Raw genomic sequence first — 24,338 nt, 5'->3', positions numbered from 1 at the left:
ATACCTTGTCCCCGTACTCGGGGTCAACGGCCATCATCTCGCGGAGAGTGCGCAGCACTTTGACGCACAACTTTTCTTCTTTTTCTTCTAGAAGTTTCTCGGTGTGCCGAATAAGTCTGTAAAGCACAAAGTAAAAAATCTGCTTAGTTTTAAACTGTCCCAATGCCAAATTAAGCCCCAGCGGTTATTATTTCGAGATTTTATGCCTATCCCGTGGGAAAACCGGGATAAAAGAAGTCTATGTGTTCCTCCAGATGTCCAGCTATCTACATACCAAATTTCATCCAAATTTTTCCAGCCGTTTTAGCGTGAAGGAGTAACAAACATGCATACACATACACACACACACTGCATGTGTGCATATTTTAGCCTAAATTGAAAAAATATATTTTGACTTTGGCTTCATTTGAAGCGTTTCTTTTGGTTCATGAAAAACACATTCCTCGCAAAACATCCCCGGACATCTCTGGTGGAAAAGCAATTTCACCGTCAAACGAGTGTTCACCTGGAGATGAAGATCCCGCTGGTGTCGGGCTGCGCGCCCTCGCCGGCGCTCGTGAACAGCAGGTGCGGCTTGTACAGGATGTCCACCAGCAGAGACAGCTCGGCTTGCAGCAGCGGCCGCAGCTGCTCCTCCAGCAGAGCCACTATCTCTTGCAGGCCCTCCATCACCGAGCGGTCGTTCTGGAGGTTGGACTGCGAAAAGCGCGAAACATATTTTCTGATAATCTGACTGATTAATTACACTGTATCGAACCAGGACTCTAATTTATTCAAATAAAAGAGACGGGCTACTGTCCGCCATGTCATGGATCAAACTGTGATCCTTTGTCAGTCAACGTAGGTTCACTCGTACCAGTGTCACCATCAGCGCCGAAGAACTACGTTCAGTACGGCTAATTGTGGTAATGTAGCGTGTTGGAAGTACTTAATACGACCTAATTAAAGAGGTACATAACTAAAACAAGGAGTGCAGTATTCGCCAACATACTGTTTTGCAGTTTGGAAAAGTATAATTTTTTTTTGTATAACATAAATGAGTACACAAACACGTTGTAACAACCAAGAAAAAAATACTAATATTATTTTTAAATACCTACCAAAGTAACAGTTATAATTAAGGCCCGCATTTTTGCGTGCCGCTATTGACAGATTGTAGAGAGAGAGCACCGCTTTTTATCGATGTTATCGACAAATTCATAGTTTTTTTTTATATAAGTTTTTATTTAATAAAACCTCAAACTTTCCGATGATACGTACTTTTTTTTCAGCGGTTAATGATAGAAAAAAAGGTCGAAACATCGGAAAGTTTATTCCGTTGAAATTGTTTTATTGATATCACTAAGTTACGAATACCTTTTACAACTTGAGAAAACATCCATCTGAGACTACACAACGTTTGGTAGCTTGTTTGATAAAATAAAATAAAAGAATCAATTACTGATCAAAACGAATCCAAACACGACATATGAGCTATTATTTTTATAGAGTGTACTATTGTGCTGGATATCCTGGCTGCAGCATCAGCTGTTGCCACCATTGCATTGTTTGTAGAATCAAATAGTGATCAAAACGAACCCAAACACGATATATCTGCTATAGTTTTATTAAGAGTGTACCTACTAGTGTTCTGGATATCCTGGCTGCAGCATCAGGCCGAGAATTCCATAATCTTGCATAGCTATATAGCATACATGGGTGTTTCAAATTTTAGGTCCCAAATATGTTTGAAAGTAAAGTAATCCATTATGCGTCTAAGATTCCTACCGCAGCGAACAAAAAAGCTGATGATCTTGAAACGGCTGAACCGATTTTGATAAATCATGTCTAAGATCCATCGCTAGAAAATCAGCTTTCAAATAAAAAAAACCGCATTCAAATCGGTCCACCCGTTTAAGAGCTACGGTGCCACAGACAGACACACAGACACACATAGCGGTCAAACTTATAACACCCCTCTTATTCGTCGGGGGGTTAAAAATATTATTTTGTATTCCTTCAGTTCTTACCATACCCAATATAAAGTATTTATAATAATATTCCAAGCAAAAATATATTTACAATTATGTAAGTACTAAAGTTACTAAAAAAAAAAAAACTATAACGCCAATAAAAAGCGGTGCTCTCTCCCTACTATCTGTCAATAGCCGCACCCAAAAGAAGGGTAAAAACGCGTTTGTTCAAAACGAATTCCTGATTCTATTTTAATATGTTTAAATCTCTGTAATTGTTACCTGTGACGCCATTTTCTCCAGTTTGGATGTCTTGGAGGCCAGTAGCCACTTGCTTGTCTGACGCGAGAGCGCCGCCGCCTTCTCAAACACCGTCTGTATCTTGGCTTCGAGCTCCAGCGGGATCGCTATGGTGCGGGACTTCGCTGCAAATCGTACATCGGATTAAATAATTATACTAATCCCACTAATATTACAAATGCGATAGTTTGTAAGTCTGTTTGTTTGTTACCTATTCACGTTTAAACCGCTGAACCGATTTAGATGTTAGGTAATACAGATAATTTGAGTTCCGAAGAAGGACATAGGCTAGTCCCGGAAAATACGGTAATAGACTATTTTTTATATGTTTTATAAATTAAAACTTCACAATGCCTGTTAACTAATAGAGATACAATTTTTAAGCTATCTTTACAAATAACAAATATATAAATAAATATCATGGGACACTTGACACCAATTGACCTAGTCCCAAACTAAGCAAAGCTTGTACTAAGGATACTAGGCAACGGATAAACATACTTATATAGATAAATAAATAGATAAATACATATTTCACATCCAAGACCCGAGAACAAACATTCGTATTATTCATACAAATATCTGCCCCGGCCGGGAATCGAACCAGGGACCTCAAGCTTCGTAGTCAGGTTCTCTAACCACTTGGCCATCCGGTCGTAAGAAAAAGTAATAAAGGTTTCAAATTCAAGATTATATATAAGGGTATAGGAGTAGAAAACAATAAATAAATAAAAAATGTGAAATACTGTAATTCTCACCGACTTTGCTGAGCGTCCGTATGCAGTTCTCCACATTGAGCTTCTGCGGCGGCGTGAGCCACGGGCACTGGTAGATGCGGAATGTGGTCTGCAGCAGCTTCACGAATATCGACTGCCGCGTCTGCGAACACAGATAACGTTAAGTACTAATTAACAGACAACTATCTTCTTGAAAATACAAACTGAAAGACCAGCACTGGGAATCGAACCCAGGTCCTCGGTATTCCGTACCGCGTGCTATACCGCTACACCACTGCTGGTCAACGGAACAGACCCGTATTTCCCCTATGCACCTCTCTTCTCTCTTTTTGCAGGTGGTAGGACCTCGTGCAAGGTCCGCCCGGATTGCTACCACCATCTTGCTCGCTAATCCTGCCGTGAAGCAGCAGTGCTTGCACTGTTGTGTTTCGGCGTGGAGAGTAAGACAGCCGGTGAAATTACTGGCACTTGAGGTATCCCATCTTAGGCCTCTAGGATGGCAACGCATCTGCAATACCCCTGGTGTTGCAGATGTTTATGGGCGGTGGTGATCTCTTACCATCAGGAGACCCACTTGCTCGTTTGCCATCCAGTCGAATAAAAATAAAATAAATAATAAATAAATAAATACCTCATATCTCAGCTTGTTTTTTTCTTATTTAGCCACTTAAGCAGTGACGCTAGCGACATCTATATCGTAGCCCTCGTCGAGAAACTTTCAGCACCCCATTGGAACTAACCGCTCACCCGGACAAGAGATGTCGTTACTAAGCTATCAAATTAAGATTGTTTTTTTGGAATCTTTTTGTATTTTTTATTTCAATTCCAAATTTATACTTTTACGGTCATCCGTTACCACATTAACTATCTTCTTCTTTGCTCTTTCCCACTTTATTCGGGGTCGGCTCTCCCGATTTTGCGCCGGGACAATCTGTCGTGGGGACGTCACGTAAACATTTGGGCAACCCGGTGGGAATAGTATGGAAGAAATTAAGAAAAAGAAAGATTTAAATGGGTAACATTTGACACTAAAGGGCTGTTTCACCATCCATTGATTAATTTTATTTGACGGAAAAATCTAATGCCGTCTCCGTCTATTGGAACAAAACAAACAGAGACGGCATCACATTTATCTGTCAGATAAACAGGGGGTAATGTGTAATGAAATAATTTAAACATAATAACAGTCATAAAGTCAGTAATTTCCAGCGGTGGTGTAGGGGTTATAGCACGCAGCACGGATTACTGTTGACCTGGGTTCCATTCCCAGCGCTGGTCTCTTTTTCTGGTTTTTCTGTGCAGCCATGTCTCAGTTTGTATTTTCGATATAGTCATAAAAAGATCAAAGGCATATAACGGGGATATGGGGTTGGAAACGAAAGTACGGTGATGGAAGCATTAATTATCAGGAAAGCTAAGTTAACATAAGTCTAACAAGCATATGAACTGTAACCCCTGAACAAGGGGAATTGAGTATTGTACTTACAATAAGGTTAGGTCCAACGCCGCATTACGGAAAACAAAATTGTAATTATTTTTAAAGCCGGATTAGGTCAAAGGCGTGATAGCCTAAAAGCCCGTTCCCACTTGTCGGATCCGTTTCGTGTCGGATGTGACTAATTTCTATAGAAAATCGTGTCGGGCAAGTGTGAATAGCTTCATATAAAATGTTCTGCCACTGAAACATCCGATTAAATTCCGGGCCCGACATCTGCCAAGCGGGAACCAGCCCTAGTGGTTGGTTTTGCTCTAACAGGATTGTGGGTTCAAATCCGGGCTCACATGTCTGATTTTTTCGAAAATCATGTTAAATTTACATTAGAAATTGATCACAAGCTTTACAGTGAAGGAAAACATAGCGAGGGAACCTACACTAGCCTGCGAAGAATTTCAATGGTGTCCTCCAGTCCGCACTGAATCCGCGTGGGATACGGCCGAAGCCCTCTCATTCTGAGATAAAGGCTGTGCCCAGCAGTGGGACATGGACATATTCCGTTTAGCCAACTATAAACATTCAAGTTTCATTACGATTAAAAATTATCGGTGCATACGTAAAAAAACTTGGGATCAAGCACTACACCTTTTCTAAATTCGCATCTGGCCCCTACTTCACCAACGTGACAATTGTCAGTGACATATGTCGAGTGACAATCTATTATTTATATCTAAATTTAATGATAATAATGTTGTGAAACACGAATTCATTTCCCAGTTGACATATATTTTTAGATTTGTCGGTAAATCTTGACATGACATTAAAGCTGGTTTGTGTTAAAATTGTAGTGTTTCGTGGTTAACATGCGTGTATTTTCACAATGACTATTTATTCATGAAAGTTATAGCCCAGGTTCGCATCAATGACTCGGAGCGTTATTTCGTTCTCTACAGCCTAGCGTCCGGGTCCGCACCAACCTGCACGGTGGTGCTCTGGTCGCTGAACGGCGAGTTGAAGAAGGTGCAGATGGTCTGGACCAGCACGTCGGTCACGTAGTCGACCCACGCCTGCGGCGCGCCGCTCGCCCCCGATGTGCTCGATGAAGGGCCTGGGACTGCAAACAGACCATTTACAGGCTCTTTGGGATATTTTAGACCCCCGACACATGAAGGGGGTGTTATAACTTATAAGTTTGAGGCCAATGTCTATCGGTGTGTATGTGGCATCGTAGCTAATGGATGGACCGATTTCAATGCGTTTTTTTACGTGAAAGTGAATTTCCTACCGTAAACAAAAACAATTTATCATAAACATGTAACATCGACTCATAAGGCCCTCAGTCTTCAACTTCGGGTTTCTAATAGACTCTCTTTGTTATTCTGTAAGTTCGTAATAATAATTCAACCTTACGCTATCACGCGTTTTTTAGAAAAATAGTTTTAGCAGACGGGTAGACGGACAGGTAACAAAGTGATCCTGTAAAAGTTCAGTTTTTTCTTTTGAGCTATACAACCCTATTCCAAAAATCGTATAAATAACACCTTTTGTCTACCCTCCATTTAGTGTCCGTTTATAATTAACTTACCGATGTGTGCTGTACAATAATAGTAGTTTTATACAACTGTTACGTAATAATTTCATAAAAAGATCACATGAGTGTTTAAGGGCCTAATTATTTACAGTTGCACACATTACTTTATCTAAACACATATTAACGTACTGACATCACCTGCCTTACATTACTGACCAGTAACATATCCACACGTATTAAACTAATGCAGTAAATAAATCAAAATAAATAAAGAAAGAATTTTCGTACAGTATTTTATCTTTTAGGTACCTGCAACTGCCAAGTGCGAGCCGTCGTTATGCAGTATGGCCTGCATGTCTTGTAAAAAGGAGCGCTCGAACAGATCCCACATGTAGTTGCTCGAATATATCTCCTTCATCTCCACTTCCGTGTCGATGTAGCAGTGATTGAGGAAGCCGACGTACGCCTCTTTTACCTGAGGGGATCCACATACTATAACCGTAGCTCGGACAGGTCATCGCAAAACCATCGCAACGCGGTAATGGAACAAGATTAATAGTATCGTACCATTACAGTGTTATTTAATAATATTTTTAAATTAAATAAAGTAGGTACGGTCACGAGCGAAAATTTGAGACCCATTTCGTCAAAAAATCCTTTGAATCGTCATACAAAATGACAGATATTCGATCTTAAGACGATCGTGACTGTATTTCAATTATAATTAAATATTAACTGTTTTAATTTCATCATATTTAAAATATTTAGAAAAAACGGTAAGTAAATATTTTTACGAATTTGAATTGTCACTTTAAGGTATATCTGGGGGCACGGCAGTGCCCCGCCAAGTCGAGCAAAACAAAAACAAAGGCACGGCCGTACCATACTTTTCTCGAAGCCATTCAGGCTATTTTTACATTTTACAATGAAAAGATAAAAAGACCGAAATTTTAAATTTACTCAAACAGTGCATTCTAAAGTTTTATTAATTAATTCCACTTTTTTTATTTATTTGCCACAAAGTAGATACCTGCTTACAGAGGAACGGTGTCTCTTAGCACGGGTATTTTTTTAACTTAAAAAGAGGCACCAGCGGTAATGTAAATAATCCCTCCCCCTCAAGAAATTGAATAAATGATTTTTATTTTTTATTTATTTACTACAATTTCGTCGATTATACTGCAATACCTACAAAATATTTTTAATTATAAATATGCATGACTAAAATGCATGGTATAACATGTAAGGTATTTATTGTATGGGCCAAGTTGCCTGAAATAAAGGAATTTATTATTTATTATTATTACAAAGAGTAGCATATTGAGGTTTCGCGACTGGTATAACATAAAAACAAAGATAAACATAAACAAACATGTCGGGCTAAACTCGATTTAAGACGTGAGTTATCCGGGTCAATAATAAAAACAAATATATTTTAATTTTAATGCTCTCCTAAGAAAAATATTACGCGGCATTGCAATATCATCGGTGACTTAATTTTCTTTAAGACGATTACCTCTGGTATGCAGTCAACGTGTGTGATCATAGACACGATGTCGTCTAGAGGCAGCAGACTGTGGCACTTTATCTCCGTATATACATTCTTGCCCATGGTGCAGCACGTTAGTAGCTTGACTAGCTGGATGTGGTACCTGAAAGAACGAGCTTTATTTAAAAAATAAAAACAGGTCAAGAGCGAGTCCGACTCGAGCACCGGGGGTTCCAGGTGTCTCTGAATATCCAGTGTTAACAGTCATTTTAGATAGTTACTGACATAGACTGAGATACAGATATAAAGATGAAATTTTCCAGCATTATAATAGTACCACTTTGTCAGCGTGGTTTACATGCAAAACAAAAGCTTTCTAGCACTAGATCTCTAAACTAAGCCTTGGACGGACGGAAGGGCGGCATAGCGAAACTATAAGAGTTCCTAGAGGGACTACGGAACCCTAAAAAAGGACTTTTTACTTATCATGCTCGTAAACTTCTTATTTATGCTGGATTTAGGCGATATAAAAGTAATTTTTTATACAAACATCGAGGGTAAAATGGCTCGTTTTATGCTCTTGTTGTACAATCTACTATTGAGTGAAACAATGAAGTACCTTAACGCCTCTGGCATCTCGCCGGTCTGCTTGAACTGCCGCATCATTTGTATGAAGTAGTTGAACGATACTTTGTCGTTGTAGAAGACCAGGACGTCCTCGCCGGCGTTCACCATCTAAATTATGTTTTTTTTTAATGTTTTTCAACTTTTGGACACAATAGTCGACGTATTGTCTACCCTGAATGTGTCTATAGGTATATACATTTTTGTACTGAGATGTGGTGTGCAATAAAGAATATTCGTATTGTACTGTATTTTCTTTTTTTTTAGACAAAAACAGTTTACACTAAGTTACCCAACTTTCTGGCATGTTTGGTTAGAATGCATATTGTACAACTAGTTTTTTAAAGCATTGAAACAAATTACTTATTATTAATTTCATATTATGTTTGTTTCTATTAGAGCAGAGAAAGATCCCGTCCGGCGCACTCGAAAATGTTTGTCGTTTTAAAAAACAATTACAACACAAAGGTTGAAGTGCACAGATATTTCAGAACGTACCTCTTGCATAACCAAGCCCTGACTCTTCCTGATGTACTGGGTATCCGCGTGCACTATGGTCCGCAAGAAGTGTAGATACGCGGGTCGTCGACCTCTCGACTCGATGCAGTGCACAAAGTGAGCCACCACTTTCTCGTTGCCCTCGTGGCTGCACAGCGTCGGGTTGTCTTTGAAAATGGCGCACACAGTTTGAGTTTCGCGTATCTGTGGAAAAAATGGTTTTTTTTTTCATGAGATTGAGATCATTAGCATGACGATGTTCGGCAGCCGAAAGACGTCCACTGCTGGACATAGTCTTCCCTCAAAGACCTTTACCAGGTCATCGACACCTTGTCGATAGCTTAACAACTCTGCGTCTTCCGTTCGCGGCCGCCACTCAAAAGCACAGTGGCCCCAACGGCCTTTGATCCTGTTATTCTTCAAGCTTCATCAACAATGGGATATGCATGGGCATACCCGAGGGGGGGGGGGGCGGCTGCCCCCCCTGGAAATTGTATGTTCTACAATATATTTTGCCCCGTTTACCTATGAAGCCGGATCCCTTGCGGGTGTTTGCCCTACACACTACCACACAATAAGTAATAGGTACACTACGTATACCTTGTGTTTCATGTAGGTGACTTTGTGTAGTTTGTATGACAAAACAGGCGCGGGCGATCTGACCTAAAAAATCTGACTTACGCCCCCCCCCCTAGGTCAGAAGCTGGGTACGCCCCTGGGGATATGAACACTAAACTAACATTCGCCGCCTATGGTGCCATAAATCATTGATACGCCAAGGAGTGTTATACTATTTAAAGTTAATTATCGCGAAGGAGATTACACGAAAATTACTAACGCAACATCATGGACGCCGGCAGGATTATTTTCAGAAGAGTGCAGTGCATCTTGCATCTGTATATAGAGAGGTGCATTTATAGCTTTCATTCCGTATCTTAGTCTTGTTTCATACATTTTCTTTCATGCCAGGGGGGTGGGTGTAAGTACCCCCCCCCAGCACAAGGCAGACGTACCCCCGCGTTGAGGAAGAGGTCCAGGTGTTTGTGCAGGATGGCCTGGTTCTGGTGGTTGCCGTGGCAGAAGTGCTGCAGGAACGAGTGCGCCAGCGCCAGCAGCTCGTCCATGGCTTCGTCGTCCTCGTCGTGCGGGACCTGGACAAATGAGTATTATACTAGTTTCAGTTATTTGCCATAAATTGTATGGCCATAAGCATGTTGTAGATATAAATAAGTCTCAATACAATTTTACCAATATGGTGTAGCAAACACACGTATGATGTAGGGGCACAAGAATAATTAAAAAAAAAATACACGTGCAATATTTTATATAAGACATTATTCAAATGTTAATTAAGGCTATATAGACATCGATTAATAAGATACGAGAAGATAGAGAAGTCAAGAAAATTTTACTCTTTAATAATACTAATAGCACTTCCGGGTGGGCTTGTGACGTCACTATTAGGTTAAATCGTACCATATATAGTATTACTTCACTCGAAACTTCTAAGCACGTCATATTTTGTTTGTTCAAACAAAAGAAAAAATACGTGCACAATATTTTTAAATATCTAAGGGGCTTCTAGACGGCCATATTTTCAACTGTAATTTGTGGCCGGCAACTATTGGTGTCCCTCACTTACTCACATGTTAGACAGTGACAACGATAGTTGCAGGCCACATATTGCAGTGAAAATATGGCCGGTCTAGGAGCCCTTAACACACCCCCTTAAGGTCGTTTGTCACGGTCAGCTAGGCACTACAGCGCCAGTAGATGACGTTAGTGTGCAAATTCCACGTATTTTATTTTTTTTAGGTATGAAATCGTGGATATTTTATAAAATAATGTGCATACCGCCATAGCGTGAAATTTGTGATATATCGTACCAAGTTTCAGATGTATTTTAATTTAGAAAATACTTTCACTTGATCGCTGCAGTTTCGACTGAGATATTTTCGCACACATGCTTGTAATCTGTTGTAAACAGAAGTCTTTGTTAATTTCGCTCTCTTGATCAAAGAGCAGATTGGCCTAGTTGCATAAGGCTAGAGTTTACTCTACCCACAGCTTAGGAAGTTCGGGTCAAACCCGTTTGTAAGATTAATTTTTTTGTTTTTTTTTTATTGTTCTCAGTTAATGATGTTAATATTTTTTGAAATGTATAGCTAAAAATTTATAAGACCTAATTTAGGCACAAACATTTTATTTTTAAAATTTTAGGTAAATCTGAATATGCACAGCACAACTACAGTAAGTACTATGAGACTTATAATTCCTCACATCCACTCAAGGGTTGCTTGTAGAGATCCCTTCGAGGGATAAGTTCGCCTTTAACAAAGTCAAGGAAACCGAATCACGTACCAGAGTGGAACCTTTTCATATTCAATTGCGCTGTGATTTCTTTGGCAAGTGTATGGGATGTCAACATGAAATTAGTAGCACATAGGTTCCCCCCTGGTACGTGACTCAGTTTCCTTGACCGTGACTCAACGATTTTTTATTTACAATACACTTTACATACTATGAGAAAATTAGTCATAATCATTATCCCTATACATACATACACAGGCCTCCTCTCACAATGAGGGCTTGGGCGTTATTTTCAACGCAGGCCCAGTGTGAATTGAAATATAGCGCACACCATTAATTATTTAGCAGGTGTCTGTACGTTTCTTCACGATATTTTCCTTCAACGAAAAACACGTGAAAATATGAAATTAGACTTGTTTATTTTTATTTCAAATTTAATTGGTTGGGTAGTAATCGAAGGCTCTATTGAACAACAAATAAAAAAGTCCATCACTAAGTCAGTTTTTATTTCTTTATTTACATCAGTCAATTAAATTAGCCCACATACAACCACTGCTGAGTGCCTCTTGCATTTTCACGTCACTTTTCCAGTCTTGTGCCAGTCTCGTACACAGCTTACCAGCCGACAATGTATGTTATGACAGTGTTTTTCACTCTGTAATTAAATATTTTATTATGAAAATAAAACATATTTTTGAAGAAGCATATTTTGTCAAATGAGCTTTTCTCTGAACTCCAAAATTACCGAGATATGAGGCTCAAAGTTAGTCCGCTACCAAGGGGCTGGGGACTTGAAAAAAAAACAGTAAAAAAATCGGTTCTAACACCTACGGTCATGGAAACTGAGACTTTAGGCCTCCCCCATATGTTCCCGTGTTGCAAATACTCGCCACGTTTGATAAGCGGGTTGGCGAGCGTAGTAAGTATATGATGTGGGGTTGCTTGGAAAACGCTGCTGCCCATCTTCTGATATTATCCCTCAGCCGATTCCTACGGTACCCACGGGGGTGGTGGAAGTTGTATGTTGTACTCAGCCTCTACTGTACTTACTTTTTAATTTCCTTATAATGCGTCTGTTTCGAGACCAGAGTATTGATGCTTTATGTATTTTTTTCGCAAAGTTCGTGGCTTCATAGTTTCAATGTGAATTATAATTCAGTTCAATACTTGAAATATAACTGCATTCACATTATAGATTATAGATAATGATAATCCCGCCAGTTTCGAGGACAAATTACGATAATTTAATTAGGAAAAATTACTCCATTAGTTTACAATGTCATGACAACCTATGACAACAAACGAACAAAAATTATGACTTGACGAATTTGACATTTGACTTGATGTTTTTTTTTTTATTTATGGAAAAAACCACAAGCCATGCAGCCTTTATCTTATTTTATCACTACTAATTTATAATCCGTTAATGCAATTTTCCGTACTTATTTGTTAATACGTTAATGTTATGTGATTTTCTTCCTAATTTCTGTCGGAAACCCAAGAATTGGCAATACATTTGTCGTTGCACTTCAGTCTTTTGACTGACGGACTTTGTACCTATGGCCAGCAAAAATATTAAAAAAAAGTTAAACGAGCTTCAAAATGGTAATTATGTGATTTTGATCAGACAAATCAAACGAAATCTGGCAACGTCGCTTAGCATCGAATTGTCAGCGAGTTGACAACGTAGCTGAAACACACACTACTAACCGAGCCGTTGGCGTACGATACTGTCGCCGTCCACTCACATATTGACAAAAAATAACTAAAATAATCATCTGGATTAAGCTATTAATCAAAGCTTTCTTTAGGTAAATAAAAAATGCCTCAAATAAAGAACAAAATAAAAGTCAACAGATGTGATTTTAATTTCAAACTATTCTTTCAAGCGCACATGATTGTGTTAATACATTAGTATGGAAATCGTTCCACCTAAACAGTTAATTTTAGTCGTCTAGCCTATTGTCATTTTATAGCATCGCCCTTGACGGCGAAAGAGAAGCAATACTCGGTGGCAGTGTCAGTGTCACCGACCTGCAACAGATCCAGCACGATGGTGTGCACGCCGATGTTCCGCAGCAGGCGCTGCTCGTGGCGGCGCGGCTTGCCGCTGCTGGCCGCGCCGCTGTTGCCTTGCGTGCAGTACTTTATCATGCGTTGGAGTATCTGTCGACATAACACAGTGTTCATTTGTAATCATTTGATATTGGGTTCCATCCATCCATCTGTTGTATCAACCCCCTTGCCACTCTGACATATATAAGAGGAAGGCCTGTAACATGACTATCGTGCTGTATAATAAGTAAGATGGAAGATTTGAATAAGCAGTTGTCAAGATGTCTGCTTTTAATACAACACCTTACAAATTAAATGACTTACATGTTTGATCTTCTTATACTCGTTGTTGTCGTGTTTAGCCGTCCTGGACGTGTCCAATACGTTGTCCATGGACTGGTTTCGCTCAAGCACGGCCCCGCCAGGACCAACCGTGCCGGTGCCACCTTTGGACAAGTCAATAAATTTATATATCTCATGTGATGTGTACTCTATAATAAATAATAATAATTACTCTAATCTCACGAAATAGGAAGCTCATGTCAGTTTCTAAGGGCGTGTACATGAAAAACAGGGTCGGTATTTCCATGTCAGTATTATTCGGCCCGGTAAAGAGTGTCACCTGTCAAAGCGATCGAGTCAAAGACACATAAATTCTTTTTTAATGTTTTTTATTCTGGACTACGGAACAACCCGTAACCGACCGGACTGTCGTAATTTGGCGGTAAAGAAAACTCTTTCATTTTTTAAAATTAATTGATGCTACTTAAAAATCTGATATATATTTCTGTTAATTAGAAAGGTTATTCCTATTGATATAAAACGTTTCAAGCGTTTCTACATTTTTCAGACATTCCCCATTGTTGCATAGACATAGCTATCTTATGATATGGTCGCGGGTTTAACTTTAAAAAAAAATAACCCTACAAAAACATCAACAGGGTGTCGTGTACTTACCCATCTTTTAAAACTACCATCTAAATGTAATGTGCATGAATCTTAACGAATAAACGATTATGACCATATCATACAATTGACGGACTCCCCTACGTCTACCCATAGTAAAAGAGGAGAAGGAAGTCCACACCGACCCTTTAGGAGACTTAACTGCCTACTCCGGTGCGGACGCTTAGAGTTGTCGACGTATATTTTAGATAAATTACCTACCAGCAAATAATTTTAGTACGAAAGTTAACTTAAAATTGTCTAATGTCTGTGCCTAGAGAAACCACAGACAGATTCTATGCCGTTGCATTATTATTATTATAATAAATTTAAAAATATTATTTATAAATTCGCCGGAATGGTGATGGCGACTGTATACATACTATTCATGTTTACCTTACCTACACATAATACTATATTTGTTTAAAGGTAAGTAGGTATCTATTATTTTTTATGTGTCCTTGCACGAAACTATTACACTACATATCGAAAATACAAACTGAAACATAGATGCACAGAAAAACCAGAAAAAGAGACCAGCGCTGGGAATCGAACCCAGGTCCTCAGCATTCCGTGCTGCGTGCCATACCCCTACACTACCACTGGACAGGAGTACATACACGAATTTCTCCTATGCATCACGATGCACCTTGTTTGTTTCTTATTTAGTCACTTAAGCAGCGACTGGTTTTCTAGTATTTCAGTGCATCTATGTTTCAGTTTGTATTTCCGATATGGATTTTACGGGATAACCGTAAAAATAACAAAATTTGGAGTTGAAATAAAAACTACAAAAAGACTCCAAAAACCAATCTTATTACACTACACTTATATACTACTATTTTACAACTATACCTAATACAAAAAATACGTAAGTACGAGTACAGTCACCAGCACCAATATCTGACACAACAAGCGTGCATAAATATCTAATACGACTATTTCTAGGGCCGCAAGGACGTGTCAGATATTTTTGCACGCTACGCTGTGGCAGATATTAATGCTGGTGACTGTACGCGAACGTAAAAGGTGATCATCTCGCGCAAGACGAGCGAGCTAAAATCGAAACGTACGGCACCGACGGCAGCGCAGCCTTGACTAAAGAAAACTTAATCCTCCTTAAATTATCAGTGTGTGCGTGCGGCGGGTGCGTGCGTACCGGCGCCAACCGGCGCGCACACATTTAAGCCGCGCGATGTACTTTTGTTCGTAGTGAACATACTTGTCCTCTTCTATTATGGTCTAACTCACCGCCATGGTCATCCAAGGCGCCGGCCCGTCCCTTATTGAACACCCAGAGCTCTGACTTCTCGACGCTCTGACGCAACAGGTCCAGGTCCGCCTTGATCTGCTTGTACGATTCCACGTCCGCATCGGACACTAGCAATTGCACCTGTAATAGAGCACAGATCGTAAAGTTGGTAGGGTGGACTGACCTGGCAAAGGTCGCAGGAGTTTCAATGATGCTGGCGGATGAAAGGATGATGATGACATAATAGTTACTATGTACTGTACAGTGGTGGTACTGACGGAACCAAAAAATCTTTCTTCGTTTATTTTCTTTATGTAACAGATACTGTTAAACCAGCTTTGTGACACATGTAAACCATCCCTGTGGTACAGATAAACCAAGCCTATGGCGTAGATAAACCAACTCTATGACACAGGTAAACCATCCCTGTGGCACAGGTAAACCATCCCTGTGGCACAGAGTAAAGCATTCCTATAGCACAGGTAAACCAAGCCTATGGCGTAGATAAACCAACTCTATGACACAGGTAAACCATCCCTATGGCGTAGGTAAACCATCCTTGTGGCACAGATAAACCAACTATGACACAGGTAAATCATTCCTGAGATAACTATAAACTCCGCGCAGTCTACACATGCGCACTACCGACCTGTTTGAACGCGGCCAGAACCTCCTGCCGCTGGCTAAAGTGCCGGAACAGCAACGCCAGTGCCCCAGACACCAGCGCCGCCGACGCGCCCTGCGAGCATAGCTGCAGTAACACCCGCAACACCATCCGGCCGCCGCACTCGTCCAGGTCTAAACCATCCCTGTGTGGCAATAGCTTTATTACGAAATAGGCAATATATGGCCTTTAAATCAGCGCACAAATTTTAATATGTTAAGTAATTAACGTTGTGTGGGGATTTCATTCCCTTATTTAACTTGATAAATGAAAAGATGGAGTAATTGAGACAGAGATCGTGCTTGTTCAATAGTTTGATTGGAAGACGAGTCTTGTATCCTACGGCGTCGGAGGTGGCGCCATCTCAGAGAACTCAGCTAAACGAGTTACACACTTCGTTATCGAGCCGGGAGTTATTAAAATATTACTATAGATGGCGTCATCTGTAACACGTTGAGTAAATAGTTGAAATTTTGAATACTGACTATTAATGTATTTTTTTTAAATACCTTACAGTAAGGCTGGCGAATACATTTTTACATGAGCACATTATTTTAAGTTTAGGTCGGGCCGCTTTTAGAGGTACCTAAGGGGTGAATGTTTTAACTATAGGTTCGTAACCCCTTCTGCTTGCATTAATTGTAATGATTAACTTAGGGGCTGTTTCACCATCCATTGTAAGCGTTAACCGACGGTTAAATGTGATGCCGTCTCCGTCTATTCGAACAAAACAAATAGAGACGGCATCAAACCTAACCGCCAGCTAACACTAATCAATGGATGGTGAAACAGCCCCTTAGTATTCAAAATCCCAAGGATCCAACGTTAAATATTTAATACATATTCAAATTTGGTCACATTATAATTATATCCTGTAGTTGAAATCGAGCGGGAACAGTGATGTTAAGTGCGACTTTAGAGCACTTTTACGTTAGGCGGCGCAGCGCAGCTACCAAAACCGGCTATATTACAGCATTTTCCAATAACCCGTATCTATGCTATTATAATTCAATGAACAATAAAAGCGCCCTTATTATCACAAAACAAAAGGTTAATCCACAAGCAAAACCAGTGAAAAACATGCTTCCATCACTTTCCGACACCTCCCGAACATAAATAAAATATATAGTGAAGGGTAAGATCCAAAGGGGAAATTACAAAAAAATCATGATTTTTTTCTTTTTATGGAACAGGGTGACACTCTTTCCCGGCCCGGATAATAGCGACATGGAAATACCGACCCTGTGTCTCGTATACACGTCCATAGAGGCTCATGTCAGTTTCTAAGGGCGTGTACAGAAAAAACAGGGTCGGTATTTCCATGTCGGTATTATCCGGGCCGGAAAAGAGTGTCACCCATGGAATAGAGGTATTTTAATACGGGATATTACATGCGAATGCATATTTTGGATGACGATTAGTACAAGTCAGTTGGAAGCAGTTTTAGTAATTAAATTGGGTGTACTTCATTAAGTATCACTTTAAACACATAAATAAGAGAAACGAACTTTATTAGGACATATACAGTCAAGGTCATAAATAAATATACAGTCAGTAGCAGTAGTAGATGAGCGGTTGTGGTGCTCAGAATAATCTAAACTCTCTCTTATTACCTTGGCAATAGAGTCGTGTGTAGATAATTTTAAGCACCGTAACCGCACATCCACTTGTGCTGACTGTACGCTACCAATACGTCAAAAATATCTATACACATTTATACCACTAAACATAAGGTGGTTGTATACATATATTTAACGCTATAGCTGTATAAATTGCTCTCGCTCTCGACTGTAGTTTAATTTGCACAATCGACGACAAAGATCGATGCGGACAAAATTACAAAAATATGTATACACGACTTTATTGGTTGAGCATTAAGGTCGAGCATACATATTTTGGAGCCTTATATTAGACTGTATACCGGGTGTGGCCTGTAATATGAGCAAACAAAAAAAAAACTTAGATCATACTCTTCAAACTGAACAACATTAGTTTAGCGACTTTTTAAAATAATTAGCTTTTTAATTTTTATTACACTTTTAAGTTTATTCGAAGAAGCATTGTAAAGCAAAATGCTTGATGTTTGTAGCGTGACAGGCGACGTCAGTTGGGTTCTAGGATGGCGTACATTGATAGCAGTATTTAATTTGTATGAAGAAAGTAAAATTCAAAAACTCCATTATTTTTAAAAGTCGTTGAACTAATGTTGTTCAGTTTGAAAAGGACGATCTATGTTTTAATTTTTTGCTCGTATTACAGGCCACACCCGGTATTGCTAGGGGAATAGGTTAGAAAGCGCAAGCGCGTAACTCATTAGCACTGTAGGTACACTTCGCTGGGTTAGTTGCACTGATCTCTATACATTCCAAAGATTGTTGCTTTTAGTTTTTAGTAAACTGAATTTAAGGTAAACTACCCTATTATCGGCATTAATATTATAAATGAGAATGTTTGTAAGTCTTTTTTGTAGCTTGTTTTTTCACTTCATCATGTCTAAATAGATGAATCGATTTAGATGAAATTCGGTATACAGATAGTATGACTCCTGGGGAAGGACATAGGATAGTTTTTATCCCGGAAAATTGGAAGTTCCCGCAGGATAGCGACAACCGAATTCTACGCGGACGGAGTCGCGGGTAACGGCTAGTATTATTAATGCGAAAGAGTGGGTTTTTTACTCCATCACGTAAAATTGGTAATGGAGTTAACGACTTGGATTAACACACAAGATACTTTTTTATCCCGGAAAAATAGTAAGATAACGATTAACGAATTCTTTGTAGATGAAGTCGTGGGCAGCAGCTTGTTTTAAATAATTGATGAATAAGTTACTTAACGCTTTAACCGCCATTGTCTGAATTATAAGACACAAATTATCCAGCTCATTTCGCCGCAGTCTTATAATTAAGACAAAATGTCATGTAGTTTCGGTGTAGGTGGCGACACGGACACGTACGAATGAAAACGTATTGGCGGTTAAAAGGTTAAAACAATTACCTTGGTGTTCCGCGTCCATTCGTGGAAGACAGTTACATCTGTGCGACACATGTGTATTCAAGCAAAACCCACTCTTTTATCGATTCCAAATCAACAAACGTCACAAAGAACTAACTTTCACCAACAACACACAAGGCCAATGTATTTTCAATTTCATAAGACTTTCATTTCATTTCAAATATTTACCTAACCAACATAAATAAGTTGAAAGACCCCGATATTGTCATTTCAAAGTTCGATGTCTCAAAAACTGCTGCACCGATTCTAACGAAACATAGCTTTCGCGTAAGAAAAACTGCATCGAAATCGGTCCATCCGTTTGGGAGCTACGATGCCACATTGCCGTCACACTTTTAACACCCCGCTTATTGGGTCGGGGGTTAAAAAAAACCTACAATCGATTGTTTATCTAAGCGATATACATATGCTTTAAGTAACATCAATAACTAACTCCAAAGTTTATGACAGATCTTTATCATACCCTCTGGGTGCGTGCCAATAATAAGGTATTATACCTTAGCGTTAAAAATCAGCTATAGATCCATAGAGTATAGAGCCCAGTGCGTATAGAGGCGGCAAACCATGCGATGTACGGTTCATCTTACTAACAAATCTACATTTTTTGGAAGACAGCTGTCTGGTACAGTTTGTATGTCTCTGAAAGAAGTTGCACATTATTGGAGAGAATTGAGTTAGAAGATATCGAGTACAAGTAAAATGTGAAAAATAAAAAAAAATATTAAATTTAGTTAGTTATAAGTAGCAGCCTGAATAGTTTAACTTAATTAAGAATCAAATAATAAGTGTAGAAATTTAGGTCGATGTTAATATGCCTAATACACAGACAAATAAAATTTAAAGGATTTCATAGACCTCTAAAAAACAAGACTGATTCCATTATTTTAAGATTATTGGTATAATTTACAACTCAGTGTATGGAAACAGCATATTTTATCAACAAAAATTTAATGCATTATATTTCAGCATTAACAGAGCTCAAAACACAACTTTTTTGTGACGTTCAAAATTTCACCTGTATATTTACATAGTATATTTATGTAATATTCAGGCAAGTAACCGTTCCAGTTAACCCACCACCATCATGCGTTAGTCACTTGTATGAGTAACTTATTAATATGGCATTCATATACACTCCCTAAAATGTATATCCATCAAACGATCAATAAAGAGTAAAAGTGGATTCACATTACAAATATATGTCATATTCCTAACTATCGTCGATTAGCCGAACTAGAAACATAGGGAAGCAAAGTTTCATATTAAATGATATTGTAACGGATAACTCACGTCTTAAACCGAGTTTAGCTCGACATGTTTCGGGCTATTTCGTAGCCCTTCTTCTCAGGAGCACGCGAACGCGACTCGGCGGCGCGTAGTGTGCGTGTTGCGGCAGCCGCCGAGTCGCGTTCGCGTGCTCCTGAGAAGCAGGGCTACGTAATAGCACGAAACATGTCGAGCTAAACTCGGTTTAAGACGTGAGTTATCCGTTACAATATCATTTAATATGAGTGAGTCTCACGGTAGTTTCATGTTCAAAGCAAAGTTTCATCTTACAGACTGGCAAAAACCAAAAGTTTTTGTGCGAGGCGAGCTAAACAAAGCGTTCCTATTGGTTCACGATAAACAAATTCCTCGCGCACATCTCTGATTGAAACGCAGCTAAGTGCTGGCGGCGGGCTGCTACGGCCCTGGAATCGACCCGGTGCACACTAATGCATGTACCTGCAGCTGAAGATGCCCTCAGCCTGGAGCCCGATGGCCTCGACGTCGGCCCGCTCGCCGGCCTGCTCGAACTCCTTCTTGAAGATGGATAGCAGGCAGCTGATGCGGTAGTCCAATCGGACGTCCAGGATGAACTGTCCGAAAGACATTACCCATTACTTAGACACATTAACTATTACACATATTATTTATTACGTATATGTGTCAAGTCAACGCCTGAGGAGTTAAATTAAACCAATATCTTATTAGGACTTACTTATGAACCATTTTACAAGATTACGGCACGAATTATCAAGCCATGTCCACGAGTAGAATGAAGTTTAGAGTATAACATTCGTTTCGGCGCGAGCTTTTCAAACTACCCGCACTTAACCTGCGACACACAACTCTCACAATATCCCACGATTTATCCGAAGATACATCTCGACGCCACATAACCCCTTCTTCTTCTTCCTTTTTTTTACCCCCGACGCAAAAAGAGGGGTGTCTGTCTGTGGCACCGTAGCTCTTAAACGGGTGGACCGATTTGAATGCGGTTTTATTTATTTATTTGAAATCAGGTTTTCTAGCGATGGTCCTTAGACATGTTTTATCAAAATCGGTCAAGCCGTTTTTGAGATATTGAACTATGAAGTAACAAAGTCGGGGGTTTTTCCAACTTTTTGTTGGTTAGATTAGGTTATATTTTTCGTATTTCCTTTTTGAACGATAAAGAATTTAAACAAACAACCCCCCCCTACCCGTCCCCAAACGCTTCCACGAAACTGGTAGGAGTTGTAAGTACCTGCAGTATTTCGATGATCTTGAGCTTGGTGTCCATGACGAGCGGGTGTTCCCTAGCCAGCGCGGCGCTGGCCGAGCGTTGTGCGCTCGCGCCGCCGCCGCCCGCGCCGCCCGCCTGCACAAACACACCGCTACGGTCTACGACAGCGCCATCTGTTATCTGGGTCTATCAACTTTTCCTTGTGCATACAGTCGAGCACATAAACATGCACTTATCTAACCCTTCAAAATTATGTACCACATCTTATTCCGACGTGATAAGGCCGTGGTAACATATTTTTGAGTGCTTCGAATAGATACATTTTTGCATATTCGCACATTGAGAACGAGACTGTCACTAAACAAAATGTGTCAACTTGCAAAATTAAACTATGCGTTAAAATTCTTTCAGTGTAATTTTGAGAGACGACAAGTTTCCTTTAGTGACAGTCTCGTTCTCAATGTGCGTATATTACCTCGTTGCCATGGTTACGCCACTGGACAACTCTAACATGAGGTTCTATATGTTTTTTGGTTAATTCATCGAGCGTACATTTTTTGACATAATTACAAGCCCATTATTTTATGGACTGTCTCCTAAGTACTGTCATGTAGTATTAGACTTAGGTATATAGGTATAGCAGTAAGTATATATAATCCCCTCCAATGTATGTCCAGTCAGTAATAAACTACCTATCTATCTATTAGTAGCATATATATGTTTATAAGAAACTGTCTCTTGGACAACGGGACAAAAATAAAAATAAAAGTTGATTTACCCATTCATCGCTGTGGAAGTTACTCATTAAGGTAGTACTTGATAATTAGCTTAAACATACGTCACAATCACCGACATATCAGCCGTAGTACATCCACTGTTGGACAGAGGCCTCCCCCATAGGCCTCCAGTTGCTTCGGTTAAGCGGCTTGCATCCACCGTGGACCCGCGGCTAACCAGGTCATCCGTCCATCTCGCTGGTGGACGTCCTACGCTGCGCTTGCCGAGGCTTTTAGAGGTTATGTTATTTTGAACAACCTTTTTGTTCTGACTTACAGAGACGGATCCGAGGGTGATGGACGTCATGACGGCTCCCATGTCGCCGATGCTGCGAAGCACGCCACCCTCAGCTGTTGAAGCAAATCTTATATTAACCTCCAATCACAGAGGATTATGGTGATAGGGTGGAAATGTCAAACAATGAGGGTTTCCTGTGACACTTGGCGCTATTGTAGTATTGTGAAGTACTTTTGACAACTTTGTCACTACCCATCGAAAATACAAACTGAGACATGGATGTACAGAAAAACCAGAAAAAGAGACCAGCGCTGGGAATCGAACCCAGGTCCTCAGCAATCCGTTGGACAGGAATCTGGACACGAATTTTTCCTATGCATACATATCGCAGGTTGCTTATTTCTACTACGCTACTTAAGCAGCAGCACTAGCGACATCTATGTTTTGTTTTTCTCTCATCGAGAGACGTCACATTCTTTCGGAACTAACCGCTCACCCAGACAAGAGATGTCGCTACTAAGCAATCAAATTATGGTTGGTCTCTCGACGAAACGATGTCGGAGGACGCCGTCCGGCGTTGTGTTTTATTGACATTTGATATATGTCATTCGACATAACTGCCATCGGTTTGCTCGGATTTATTTCCGTTATTGTGAAATTTTCGGTACGTTATTATTTGTTGTTATCCTTTTTGTCGTTTTCAGGCCTAAAGCTATGAAAATGAAGTTCAAAAGTGACAAAAATTACCATTCCGCGTCTACACAAGGTCATATCGATATATTTGTATCGACATATTCCTATGCCTATTACTTTTTTTGCTATGTCTGGTAACATTTTCAGCTGTCAATCTAGTTCGCCTAATTCTGGACTCGAGTATAATTTATAACTCATCATCATCTCAATCTATATACGTCCCACGGCTGGGCACATGCCTCCTCTCAGAATGGCCCAGTGCGGATTGGGAACTTCACACACACCGTTGAATTTCTTCGCAGGTTTGTGCAGGTTTCCTCACGATGTTTTCCTTCACCGTAAAGCTCGTGGTAAATTTCAAATGTAATTCCGCACATGGATTTCGAAAAACTCAGAAGTGCGAGCCGGAGTGTGAACCCACGGCTGGGATGATGAATAAAATTACACATGGACATGGGGCAACTACTATTAAATGACAGGATATGTCTGTGTTGTGCTCTCTAAAGAGCACACTTTCCGAGCTCTGGTTATGAGTTGTTATTTATACTTACGTTGCTTTATTTCCTTTTCCTGTGCTGCATGTAACAACATAATTATATTTTCAACAAAAAAACATTTGATTTGTTTAAGACCAGTTTTTACCCGCGGCTTTTTTCGTGTAATCATTTACAATCAGGCATGGCAGTTGAATTAAAAGTTCTGAATTTTACTAAATTCTCAAATATATTCTATGATAATCCGTGAAAAATTACGTCTCTAGACTTGCGGTTGAATAGCCCGCTCCCGTGGGTATATCTGAACAAAGAACAACAAAGTTAGAGTACCTTTGGTCCGAATCCGTATACCGTTTCACCATGAAACGTTATCAATCACACATACTTCTTTTTTTCTCTAAATGGTAAAACACACGGTGGAGCAGACGGGTTCTCGAATGGAGACCACGGACGGGCCGTAGTGTCGTCCTGAGGCACGGTGGAGGATTTTCGCTGGCGGCGGATGGATGCGAGGGGCTGAGACAGAGTGTTGTGGCGCGCCATGGAAGAGGCCTATGTCCAGCAGTGGACTGCTGTAGGCTGATGATGATGATGATGGTAAAACACAGTAAGTGAAGTTAGACCAGTTTATGCGGGAACTCACATTCGACCTCGCCGGACAGCGCGTTCGTTTCGTTCAGCAGGTCCATTGCTGTGACACAGTCCAGGATACTAAGTAATGTCTTCGTTAATCGCAGCAAGTCGCTGAAGCTGTAAGAAACATTATTTATAAGTTAGTCTGTCGAAATTGCAGTGGAAAATTTAACCTTTTCGCCGCCACGTCAAATACAAAAGACATCGCC

General features: G+C 39.9%; 1 protein-coding gene across 1 annotated transcript in view; it reads right to left on the bottom strand.

The window, feature by feature from the left end:
- The window catches only part of Itpr (Inositol 1,4,5,-trisphosphate receptor), a 185,009-nt gene that overhangs the window by 50,551 nt on the left and 110,120 nt on the right, over positions 1 to 24,338 (bottom strand). Inside the window, exons 21-33 of the mRNA XM_074102562.1 lie at positions 24,140 to 24,246; positions 22,349 to 22,422; positions 21,317 to 21,430; positions 20,533 to 20,666; positions 15,778 to 15,937; positions 15,128 to 15,269; positions 13,256 to 13,377; positions 12,911 to 13,042; positions 9,580 to 9,717; positions 8,567 to 8,770; positions 8,064 to 8,179; positions 7,472 to 7,607; positions 6,272 to 6,430 (exon numbers count right to left, since the gene is read on the bottom strand). Of these exons, the coding sequence (XP_073958663.1) occupies positions 6,272 to 6,430; positions 7,472 to 7,607; positions 8,064 to 8,179; positions 8,567 to 8,770; positions 9,580 to 9,717; positions 12,911 to 13,042; positions 13,256 to 13,377; positions 15,128 to 15,269; positions 15,778 to 15,937; positions 20,533 to 20,666; positions 21,317 to 21,430; positions 22,349 to 22,422; positions 24,140 to 24,246 (1,738 nt within the window). The remainder of the gene's footprint in view (positions 1 to 6,271; positions 6,431 to 7,471; positions 7,608 to 8,063; positions 8,180 to 8,566; positions 8,771 to 9,579; positions 9,718 to 12,910; positions 13,043 to 13,255; positions 13,378 to 15,127; positions 15,270 to 15,777; positions 15,938 to 20,532; positions 20,667 to 21,316; positions 21,431 to 22,348; positions 22,423 to 24,139; positions 24,247 to 24,338) is intronic.

This window comes from Choristoneura fumiferana, chromosome 19 (assembly GCF_025370935.1).
Source record: "Choristoneura fumiferana chromosome 19, NRCan_CFum_1, whole genome shotgun sequence".
Lineage (NCBI taxonomy): Eukaryota > Metazoa > Arthropoda > Insecta > Lepidoptera > Tortricidae > Choristoneura > Choristoneura fumiferana.
The sequence above is the reverse complement of the archived record's forward strand: the minus strand, read 5'-3'. Positions and strand labels throughout refer to the sequence as shown.